General features: G+C 34.3%; 1 protein-coding gene across 4 annotated transcripts in view; it reads right to left on the bottom strand.

Moving 5' to 3' along the window:
• Positions 1 to 12,868, bottom strand: part of TTBK2 (tau tubulin kinase 2) — an 81,407-nt gene that overhangs the window by 49,074 nt on the left and 19,465 nt on the right. For 2 of the 4 annotated variants that reach the window (XM_083863135.1, XM_083863138.1), the window contains exons 2-5: positions 12,075 to 12,142; positions 10,124 to 10,283; positions 6,147 to 6,294; positions 582 to 655 (exon numbers count right to left, since the gene is read on the bottom strand). In XM_083863135.1, the coding sequence (XP_083719261.1) occupies positions 582 to 655; positions 6,147 to 6,294; positions 10,124 to 10,192 (291 nt within the window). In that variant the 5' untranslated portion in view covers positions 10,193 to 10,283; positions 12,075 to 12,142. Of the gene's footprint in view, positions 1 to 581; positions 656 to 6,146; positions 6,295 to 9,764; positions 9,906 to 10,123; positions 10,284 to 12,074; positions 12,143 to 12,868 lie in introns of those variants that run through there. The other 2 variants (XM_083863137.1, XM_083863136.1) reach the window with 2 other exon arrangements.

Here is a 12,868-nt window from a genome sequence, read left to right as displayed (position 1 = left end):
GCAACCCCATGACATCCAGAACTGTTGTTCTTCTAAAATAACAGATGAACAACAGTATGAACTAGAACACGCTAATTTCAGTATTCATATTCACCGGGATGACAAAAGACATTAATCCCATAACTCTAAGTGCTAATCACCTATTTTATCCCTTTTTAAATGAACAAGACTCTCAGTAAAATGAAGTGTTTTCTTTTACTTGCATAGGGTAATTTTTCACTTTTATTAAAAAAGCCAATAGAATGCAGAGACTAATACAATACATTTTAGACCATTTTCAAGTGAAGACTTAAAAGGAATGTAAAATATCACAGAAGACATCAGAGTTCACTCTTCCAATGGTCAAGTCTTTCTCAGGATGTAAGCTTTCTCCTTCTTCAGAGAATTATGGAAAGGATATAAAAGGAGAAAGATATAAGGATATGCTCAATTTAGGTTTACTTACTACAGCGCATTTATGATCTTTGGGGGTTTTTTGTTTCTTTGTTTAGCATCCTCTAAAATCTTACTGGTATTTTCATATAGACTTGGGTAATAAACCTAAACACACAAGCAAACATTGAGTACTTTGATACACTAACCTGCAACTGCATGACCACATAGTTAAATCTGTCATTTCGTCCACATCCTATGAATCTACAGACATGATCTTTTCCTAAGAGAAAAAGAAGCAAATTAGCCAACGATAATGAAATTCTGTGGTTTATTCCTGTAAGTACGTAGGAAATTACTGGAAAATATGTAAAATAATAAACTAAACTCCACACAGTTCAACAGCAATAAAACCAAAGTTAGTTCTACCTGCAATTAAACAGAAACTTCCTCTCATATCACAGCTCTCACTCTTCCACAAGAAAACATGCACAACAACATGCCTAAATGTCCAGAAATTTGAGGCATTTTGGACAGAAAAAGGTTATTTTCTCACAAAGCTAATGGTTTGTAATAGACAATATTCCTAGCCAATATTCCTCTTTTCTATAACTGCAGCTGCCATGATGAAAGAAAACAGTAGTATTACTTGTGAGTTATGTTTTATATTAAAAATTGTAGAAAATATAATTCAAACAATCCTATTTTATTAATATCTTTCTCTAGAACACAATCCCTGCTATTTAGCTACAAAAGACAAATTCAGCTCAGGCACACTGAAACAGGGAAAAAAAATTAGTGTTTTGTTTAAGCCGATTTTCTTTAAAGCCTCCTCCTGTCCTAGGAGCAAACTGTGGAGAAGACAGGTCAAAAATAATCTCCTTACTATCCTGCAGTTGTAAGTCAAAGCAGAAGATTCGCCAGGTAAATACAGAGAAAAAGGCAAGCCACAGGCTGCAGTTTGAAACAGAAAGGGAATGCAACCCTCTTGTCATTTTGGTACCAGTGTTCATTGACTTGGAGAAAAGCTGGGACCTCTGATGATCCCACTCTGCCCCACTCTACAACAGAACAGGGAACTGTAGGATTAAAGTTCCTCAGGCCATTTACCTTCCTTTCTCACACCAATGGAAGCTACAGCCAATAGAAAGCTGTTGATTACATGTGGTTGCTAAAGTTGTGTAAAATTTGTCACCTAATATTTCTATCATGAATTTCTTTACACTTAGGATTACAAGAATGTCACAAACAGGGAAGCCCTACCCCGCTCATTGCTGTTTTCAAAACGCCATAATGTCTAGCTACAGATCTGAGGGGACTTTTTGCTACTGCTGCACTTGTAGCTCCATCAAAACCCTAAAACTTGACCCTGCAGCTTCTAAATATTTTCAATTTACTTGACAGAAAAGTGGTTGCTTGTTTCTTGCTTCATCAGGAAGCTAGCTGCCACATCCAATTAAAATAGGTAGATAGGCCCTTTTAAACAAAGAAAATCTTATAGGATTCATCAAAATAATTTGTTTTTAAAGAATCTCTACATTTTTTCAAATACGTAAGTGCTAAACTTTAAGTATTACTGGTTTTCCTCCACTTTTTCCTTCCACCCATTTATTCAAGTAAGACAGAAAATATTACAGACAGTATGATTTTATGAAGAAAAAGGATTAGCAGCAAATTTATCAAGATGAAATTTTGTATATTCATTGCTGCAGTTTCCATTAATGAAGCCTCATCTCAAATATTTATGATTAATTTTACAGCCATTTGTGGGTATTCTGAAGGAACATCTTCAGAGAAACATATATTAGTCAGATGTTATCTGACAAATTCAGTAAGTGTCCAAAACTCAGTTTGGTCAGAGAAATCCCATTTTGATTGGAGCACCAACTCAATTTGTGTGGTAAATTCCCTAGAAACTTTTATATAAAACTGGGGAAAGTGGAAGGGGAGAAGTAGAGCCTGAATACCTTATTTGGATAGAATGATCCTCCACCACTCAGTGGGGCTATACAGCCTTTTCCTCAGCAGGAAAACACTATTTACTTACACCTGTGAGCTACACTGCTGGGCTGCAGGGAGAGAAGATGATGGTAATAGGCTGCAGGGAGCAATTCTGCCCTTGAAAAACCTCCTAGGGAGGGTGCTAAGCCTGCATGCCATTCCTCAGGCTGCTGCAGTGTAGCACTACAGCAGCTTTACAGCCTACACCAGACACAGCTCATCACTAAATTACGCTCCAGAGCTGTAAACGAGTGAGGGAGAAGTCTGGAAGGTTGTGTGAGACAGAAACCAACTGAGTGAGTCTCACTCTCACTGAGTGAGATGTGATAAATCTGTCTTCTCCCATCTGACTGGGGGAACAGATGGCCTAACAACATGGTTAAACAAAACAACCATCTGTTGCAGCAGATTTCTTTTCTTTAAAAAAACCAAAAATAAGGAACCTAAAGAGTTAAACAATATTCTGCAACAATAATTAGAAGATGGCAGGGAGAAAAAATGAAGATGCAATTGATGACTAAGCTGTAATAAATGGCCGTATCAGTGAGCCTAGTCCTCCTTCACAATTAAGAGAGAAGTCATACAATTAGTCACATATTCCAGTATGTTTTGCTAGCTCAGAGCCTTAAAAAGAACTTCTTTGAAGTTTTTAATTAGTCACTATACCATATACAAATTGCTACTTTTATATACTTCATTATACCAAATAGTTATTACTCATTTTACCCCCGCAATAATCACCACACTGTTTTAATTTTAAAAGTTTCTGAAAGCAAAGAATGGTAAGAAATAGTGCATCCTTGCACTTCTGCCAACAGCTATTCTTATTTCAGTTTCACAGTTTCTGTGAAATAAGTGTCTAATACAGATACATTCAAAAGTATGTCTATAACCCTGAGAATGTGCCTAGGCCTAGTATAGACTAGAAGAGCTAATCTGCTCTACACATAGTATACCTGTTTATTTATTCTCTTCTAAAAACCTGTTTCTTCATAATATTCCACAAACTGTGCAATATTTTCTAAAAATCAGATCCACATATCAAGAAAGTCTTTACCAACACTGCAAGCTCACTGTCTTTCATTACAAACAGAGGAAACTTTTCAAATATTTGAAAGAAAAAGGATTTTCATGACAATTCTATCCCTTCCTCTCTATGTCCAATGTAACTAGAACACCTTGCAAGAAAAGAACCAAGGCCCTTTGAGAAAAGGAGAGTAATCCTATATATACGCATACATACATACACACTAAAAAAGGGATAGAAGAACACGATAAAAGTTTGTCTCAGAGGACATATGATAATAGAAGGTTGTTACAAAAATATCCTAAAAGAACTGTTTACAATTTCACCTGGTCGGAATCTGCATGAAAAGAAAAATACTGTCGAAAATAAGATTAATTTCTACATAATAAAAGCCTTTAAGAATAATAATAAAAAAATCTTTAAGAAGCAATTATAAAGTTGTTTTCTATCCCCCGTTCTCATCCACTTTTCTTGATTTTCTCTATGCTTCCAATTTTTAACTCGTCCATACTGAAAACTTGTGAAGGTAAAGAAATTAATGCAAATGGATCCTAGGAGCAAAGATTTTCTGTAAAAAAAAAAAAGTCTCTACCATAACCTTATTTAATAAAAAACCTTAGAAGCATGGAAAAAAAAGGTGCATATAAAAGTAAAGTACTGTATCTGTGCAAATCATAAATCACAATATGCAAAAGATTCATTTGACCCATCTCTCCACTGTGTTTGCTTTACTGATCACCTACAACACCCCCTATCGAAAACAAGAGCAGTTACAATGTTAAGTGTAAATCCCCACAACAATGATGGAGGTCACCTCGAGTGTTACTATCACCACAAACTTTTTTAAGAGAGCAACAAGATACAAAATTTAATAATATATTTTGATTGTTTTCTCATAAGAAAAATTGTCAAAAGTGTTATTTCTAAAGATCTCATATAAAATTTGGGTTTCAGTTATACAAAAGCTTCTATTTATTATTTGCTCTGAGAAATAATACTGAGAAAATAAATAACGCAAATATTTATTTGGATTACATATTTTGTGGATTATTTGTCTCAGTGGATCTGTTCGTCAGGTGTTTCATTGTTCTATTCTTTTTATCTACATTTCCCATGATTCAACAAAACCAAAGACTCTTCTGCAGGAAGATTTGGGCTGTTTGGAATTATAGTTTCCTAACTATTCCTCTGAGAGTATAACTTCTGTAAGGCCCTATGGCAATTTTTCACACATAAAGATTTTATTATTTCAGCAAATTTTTCTCCACCAATATTTCAAAAGATAAAAAAGTTTTGACTAAGAAAAAAATCCCTTTTCGAATATCTTAACTGAAACTCCACTATTTTAGAAAGTTAAAATGCACTCCAGTCACACAGTCCTATATAAGGTCGTGTTTTCATAAATACATTGGCATTGTAGTGCTACCAAATTCCACTGTTTTCTTTCAGATCTATTAATTTCCTTATCATTCAGTTGTTTCATCTATACTATTTTAAAGACTCTGAGTTTTGTAAAAATAGAATCAAGTTCATGTGTGTAGAAAAAAAACCACAAACTCTTGGAAATTCTGAGCATTTAAAAAACCTGGGAGTTACAGATTATTTTGTTCTTCAAAACTCACTGTCTCTAGGATAACTTCTTTCAAGAATCCTGACAAATGTTTTCCAAACTTTCAACTGACAATACTGAAATTTACTATTCATCTCTGGAGTAGAAACTTCAAAATTCAAAGAAGATCTCCTTGCTCAGCTATATAATACTAGATGCTTTAGTGAAATCCTTTAAACAGACAAAAGCATAGGAACAGTTTGCTAACATCATGACATGTGACATGCTTGCCCTCTTAAATCTATAGAGGCTGTCAATTCCTGCTGCAGTGTGACCTTTACAGCACATTAGGCAGCACCATATGTCATGCAGACTTTGTTTTATTCAAAGTAAGAGTTTGGAAAAATTGGGCTGCTGACAGGAATGCATGTATTATTCAAAATCTTCCGGATTAAAAATAATAATTTTTAAAGAAAAAGTCACTGTTAAAACTTTCTTTCTGTAATCTTGTGTTGTAAAGAGATATGAAGAAAAGGCACTGCATATTTCTCTGTATTAATAGCTTCATTAAAGTATCTAAAGGTCCAAAAAGTGTGGCTATACAAACTCTGATTCAAGGAATTGAACTCTGGAAGTATTTCAGGATTTTACATGCCAGTAGTTTTCTCATACAAGTTACAGTACTTTAAAGTTGGGGCTTTTGCTCATGGGGATTTTTTAAAGTATGTTTTCCATTTCAAGATTTGAATTCTTAGTCATACCTACAAAGCAAAGTAAACAAATATTCTTATCACATATGCTGTATGAAGGACCCTCAAATATTCAATGCTACATAGTACAGAAAAAAAGGACTATCTTAGAAGAAAAAATAAAAACAAGAATAACAACAAAGTCTAGAGCAAAAAACAATGAGAATATATGGATTCAGAATAAAGTAAATCTGAACCGAGATTTTTGCAGCAATTAAATACTTTTGTTGTCCTCTTTATTTTCATATCATCCCATTTCAAACAAAAGCTTCATTGTAGCAAAACTTTCAGAATCTGACAGAGCTTCTATTCCATTTTTAATAATAATTTACCAAGAACATGCAGAATATAGGAAATATTTACTCAAAATATTATTATAATTACAATGATCTTTTTAAAGAAGATACACTGACATTCTACTTCTCACATATCCAAGGTACAGCCCTACCTTGCAGCTTCTTCAACACAGCTACTTCCATTTTCAGCACTTGCTTTGGCTGCTGAGCTGATTCGACCTTCAGTGCAACATTTTCCCGAGTAAGCAAGTCCAGTGCATCGTAAATTTCTCCAAATCCTCCACCTCCTATTTTCCTCAACTATATTGAGGAAAAAGAAAGAACAAAAACATATTTTAAAGAGGGGAGAAAAAAGAAAATAAAACAGAAATACTTCTTTGTTCTGCCTGTCATACTGCAAACACTGTTGTATTACAAATAGATTTTAAAATAATAATTATATTCTTCAGTACATCAAAGAGCTACTGAATAATTGACCAAGGTATGGCTAACCACAGTTTGGAAGGGAACACACCTGATCCCCATCTGCACTATTGTATATAGCATAATAGAAGAGTGCAGTAGTATTCCCAGCATGAATCTGGGCAAAGTCAGCATGCTGAATAGTCTTTCCTCAAATAGTCACACACAGTCCAGAGATCTTCAAATACAAATGCACAGTGACATTTTAAAATATGCCATCTTTTTCTCTTTTCAGAAATACACACGATGAATAATAAAGGTATAAAGCTGTACAAGCTTTTGGATTTTCTGAAAAGAGACAGCATTTTCTATTATATGAAGTGACTTACACGCAGCAGCTAAATCATAAATTATAAGAAATGGCTAAGATTTTCTTTGAATATACATCTCAAATGTTACTCATTTACATTCACTTACAATTCACCAATATCATTCTTATTAACAGACAGACTCAAGACACTTGCAGCACTGAAAGTTTCATCTGTGCAAGGAAGAGGTAAAAAGAATGCACATAGCATACTAATTAATTCATACTACATTCAGAGCAAATATGAATAGGCATTTTTTCGCTCTGCTTTAAGTGGTCACGGGGAACAGACACTTCTTTGGTTTTCAATATCAAAAATGTCAATGTTGTTTCACAAAATGCCTCCCCTGGCTAACATTCTAAATTTGATAAAAGAGAAAAGGAGACAAAAAAACTTACCCTAAGACTGACACAGTTTTCTAAATGTCACCTGAAAACATACAGTTGCTAACATTATATGACTATACTGCATAAAATGTCATCCAAACAGTCCAGGGTTCTAGAGAGCAGCAATACGCTGACCTATCTTCAGATTCTGAAAAGTAATCTAATGTCTCCTAATCCAGACCATCAGACATTTGACTGAGCTGGAAAAACATTTTTTAAAATAGCCTAAGCTCTATGAATAAGGAAGAAAATAACAGGTAACACATGAATTTCCAGCATACTACAAGCACGCCAGTGAGAATGGATGGTGAAAAAGGTGAGAGGAAAAGGAAAGAGGGGACTTGGCCATCCTCACACCCTTACAAATGTAGACACATTTATCTAATTTCATTTACCAGCTTTGAGACATGGCCAAACCAAGAAAGACAGCCTTTGAAAGCACTGCTTCTCTGCGCGTGTGCTTAAAAGAAATTCAAAACAAACAAAACCACTGCCATAGAAATAAAATAAACAGATCAATTTATAACCTCAGCTAAAGTATACCAGAATCATTAACATACACCCAATAATTACATCACTCAGTAGTTGCAGGCACCACTTAACCTCTCTTTGCAGAAAAAAATACTTTCTATGTCCTTTGTCACCGAGTCACACACATTCAACAAAGAGTACGTATTTTCCTTGGTCTCTTTTTGCTGCCAACATTCCTATAGAAGCTTCTCATGTTTTTCACATCCTTCACCAGTCTCAACTGCCAGCTGAGCTCTGGCTTTCCCATATATTCATCACACAGAGGCAACATCTCCATGCTAATCTTGGGCACCCCATCCCTATTCCCACCTTCTGTTCACTTGCATTTTGCTTTCCAGTTCACACAGGTGTTGACCACTCAACCACACCGGCCTCCTGCCACATCTGATCAACATATTTTACCTTGATGAGGACTGCATTGCCCTTGTTTACATCTGCATTAAAATTTCCCACTTTGTTCATTAGTTTCAGCCTTCTCTTTTTGCATTCAGCATCTCACATCCCAAACTCATTCTCTCCATTCTGTCTTTAACTCCTGTGTCTTTGTATGCTTCCAGGCCAATGCATACAATTTCCAACCAAGTTTTACCTTGGTACCTTTGCTTACACTACATATTGAATGGCATTCTTAGAGATATCTAAAACCAATTATCATTATGATCAAGTCTCTCCAAGTTGGAATTGTAGCAAATGTTTCAAAGGCAAGAAAGAGGCATGAGGAAAGGCATCAATAAAAGATAAAAGCAAATGCTAACAGACACCACTATAGAAGGGGGTTGACTGGGGAAAAAATATTTTATAATGTCTTTTTCATGCTTACTTTTCAAAATAGAATCACGCTAAAAAATGTCTAGATTAAAATTAAATTTAATTGAATGTGGGTTTTTTTTAATGATCATGTCCAAAAATTTTAGATATGGTTTTCACAACTGCAAAGAACAAGGTCCTCAACAGCAAAAAAAAAATCCAAAAGCCACATTTCAGTTTCTTCCACTGGGAGACAGTCCCATGAAATCCTGAATTCAGGAAGTCTATCACCTTAGAAGTTATCAAGAAATCCTTAATGTTTGCTACAGAAGGTAAGAAATTTAAGAGTTACCCATAGGAAATACTTGGAACTCATCTACCTGTAATAATTGATCTGGAAAACATAAGTGAAAATGCATAATTACATGAAATGAACTTCAGCCTACTTTTGAAACTTTCCAGAAGACACTTATGTCATCAGCAGTCTTCACTACATAGGAAAAAAAATAAACCTGAAGAAAACACAGCTACTGTTGCACATATCAGACGATTAAGTAGTTTTGTGCATAGTGATAAATTACTATGATTTTATCTACTGTATGTTGAATATTATTGCATATAAAATGGTATTTTAAACTATTTGATCTGATTCAAGACTATGCTTTCTGTTTTTACTTCATTGCTGTATTGAGATGAAATATAAGAAGGTATTTTACAAATACTTATACTCCAGAGATAGCTATTTAGGTTCTATTTACCTAAAAGGAAATACAAAGATTTCCTATAGAAAGTTAGTATCAGCTTCCTGCATATTTAATGAAAGATAGGGCAAAGACAGTTGAAATTATTCTCCCTTATGAATTTAAAATTAAGGATGAATTTGTATCTTCTATGTTCAGTCTTACAATTCTAAAAATCTTGAAATAGGGGAGCAATATAAAGCAAGCAATTCAGAGACCATTCACAGCCTACTACACACACACAGATACTCTAAATGCTTTATTGTGAACTGGCCTCTTTTTTTGCCTTTTTTTTTAATTCTAAGTAAAAAAACCTGAAGTGATCAGAGGAATGGAGAAGCAACTACGAGAACTCAGCCTGTTTCTCCCATCAAAAATAGCTTCAAATGGAGACTATTTCCTTCAAGATGCAAATCAAGGATACAAACAGCAAAAGGGAACAGAGCTATTTATGGTAAAGCCAATGCTGGCACACAATCAAATGAATACAAATCAGCTGAGAATAAATCTATGCCATAAAATCCAACAAACAAAAGGAAGAGCAGCAACGTCCTGAAAGATCTTCCTATAAGAAGTAACATATCTCACAAACTTACTAGTTTCAGGGGAGGGCATCTGACTGATCTCCAAAACGCACTGACAAAATCACTGGCTGATCGGGTTCAATATACAAACAGTACTCTTCCAGTTGTGCTTGGATCAGGCACTACATTGGGATTTAAGAGCTCTCCTAGGTCCTTATCAGGAAAAAAAAATAACCCATTTTAAATCCTCATAACTTCTCTTTAAAGTAGGGTAAGAGAAACAAGTAGCTTTAAAGCTCATTCACAAATTAATGTAAGTATGAAACAAAATATATCTCACAAGAATTTTCAAATTAATTTCAAAGCACAAACCACTTCTTTCTAAAAACATGTTTCCAAGAAGATCCAGGATTGCAGGAAGGCATACTCACCACCTTCCATCTTTCTTTGACCAATATTCCCACACTGAGGATGTCAGGCTGATCTCCTCCTCCACTCATTGCAACCTCCTGAGGTGATGGAGCTGCTATGCAAAGTCTGCGTCAGTAGAAACCATCCAGATCCCAGGAATGGCTTCCATTTAACCAGTCACTGCAGAAACAGAGCAGAACATGGCATCTCAGCGATTAACAGAATAACAAGGAGTACAGCAAAAGTTGTGTTTCTCACCCAGCACCTTAACTAGTTTTTGTATCCCACAGTGACTAACGTTGAAATTGTAGTCAAACAATTTCCAGTACAGAAAAAGATTCAAGGGTATCCTTCCTTAATTTTTTAACTTGCTCTCTCTCAAAGATCAATCTCAATATAGAACTAATGAACTTAAATGTTTTCAGAGGTATATTCCATAACCAGTTCCAAATTGCTGCAAGGCTTAATTACATTTAAACAAATTACGTTTAATTTTAATAATCCATTTTTAAATCTAATTAATAACTTATTAAATTTTAATTAATTAATAGTAATATATAACAACATTAAAATAATATTAACCAAAAATTAAAATGTTAAAAATAGATACTTAAATTTCAGTTGCACCGTATACAGATTACTTCACATTTTACAATATGTTTCACATAGCTAGGATTATTTATGATTAAATACATCTAAAGTATGATTATGTCATGCTATAAACAGCTGTCTTTAGTAAGGAAAAAACCCTGTCTTTGGTAATTTTGACAGTTTATTTTTTTTAATTTTCTGGTTTTAGCAATCTTTGCTGAATTGGATTATAGATAGTATTATAGAAAATTGTACTTTGGAGACTAATATATTTGCAATCAGCAACTACTACAACCAATTAAAAGCTTATTTCAATTCTTTGAGCTTTTCTAGAACTGTGTTTATTGTTACACTTGTGTAATTATACAGATGTAACTCTTTGTATAAGTGCTCTTATCCAAAGACAATGCTCTTCAAAAAGTATATTTGCTTTAGGTTATTTCTGTGGCTTTCAAAGAAGCAAGTGAGCAATGTTTTTCTCCCTGAATCAACACACAAACGATATGCAAAACTGGTAAAACCATTCTGATTTAAATCAGCAGTAAGGCCTTCCATGTGGCTAAATGCCAATCTTACTACTGGGACTAAATTATTTTTTTTAAATAAACACTCTGCTGCTTAAACGAGCTTGCTTTTTAAGACAAACATTTGTTTGACATGACAATAACTTGTTTTTTTCATATTCTTTCATATTTCTTTTTCATATTATATTTACGCCTTTTTTGTTTCAATTGGACATTATGACAATTGAACCAACTCCAGATAAAACAGACCCCTCTGGAGAAATATTAATCTGGATTAGCTGAGGATCTACATTTACACCCAATGAGAGTGGATTACATGCCTGTAAAGGAGTGTTCATTCAGAATACATAGCCTAAATTGGTTTAATTCAAATAAATGAAGGGAAACCAAATTAAGATTGTGTGTTCTGAGTAACAGCATCCATCCTGCAATTTAATCAGGTTGAACTAAGCCAATTTAAATTCTACCAGTGATAGTAAATTCTCCTCTGCAGATAAGGTCAAAATTCTAAAAAGAACTAGAGCCATTTATATGAACCCCTTAACATTACTAACCACTGACCAAACTCATTGTCCTTTCTAACAGCATTATCATAACACAATCAGGAACAAAGATGAAACAAAAACCCAGTAATGAAGGGGGAAAGGTCTACTTCCAAAATTACGCGCTTAAAGCACGTACAGTGGCCTTTCCTCTAACTCAAATGTTTGTTTCTCTTTCCACCACCTGCCAGTTACATTGAAACATGGGTTGGTCTTCACAAATAATTTGTTCACTTCTATCCTGGAACTACAAGAGCATTTATTTTTTCCTGCTATTTGCTTAAAACGAGTAATGGTGAAACTACTCATCTCACCAGAGCAAAACCTAAAATTGCAAGTAAGATTTTTGCAGAAGCTTTCGAACAGGAGCAAAATTCATCACCTGTAGGAAAAGTAGATGCTTTATTAAATCAAAGATATAACAGTTCAGAAGTTTTTTGTTAATACTGCTATCAGCCTTGACTTGATTCCCAATTTCATATTTTTTAAAACACATTTAAATTTACAATTAATAGTCACAACTCTGACAAATATTTCTGAGAGCTATTAATTTAATTTAATTATTTCATTAAATACACTAATTCCTTGTTAAATCTCTTGTCATCCTAGTTCATTACAAAGCAACAATATCTATTCTATATCATCAAAACCAGATATTCAAGGCAATAAAACACCAGGATCCATTGAATTGTCATGCATGGGAGGTAAAGTTCCCTCCTGAGCCCCTGAAGACAAGATGCTAAGCTCCTCCTGAAGCCTAATAATGAGCTGCAAGCATTACAAACATGTTGAAGTCAACTTGAAGAATCCTGGATTTTTCCAAGACTTCAAGTAAAGCAGAAGAGTGATTCACTGACAAATTTCAAGGCCAGAAGGCTTTAAATTGGTCAAAATCTTTACCTGATCAGGCTACTTCATAATTTCAACCCCTCTCAGTGAATTAGCACACACTAATATGTAAGGCTTGAAATGTTTTTCACTGCTAACACATTCCAGTATGTTTTTTTCACCTCCCAATAAGCATATTTTAACTTTTTACCAAGCAACTTGGTTACAGTTTTGGTAACCAAATTCCATTTCCAGTAATTTCACTTCATTTAAACATCTA

The sequence above is a fragment of the Zosterops lateralis genome, assembly GCF_965231275.1.
Source record: "Zosterops lateralis genome assembly, chromosome: 6".
Lineage (NCBI taxonomy): Eukaryota > Metazoa > Chordata > Aves > Passeriformes > Zosteropidae > Zosterops > Zosterops lateralis.
The sequence above is the reverse complement of the archived record's forward strand: the minus strand, read 5'-3'. Positions and strand labels throughout refer to the sequence as shown.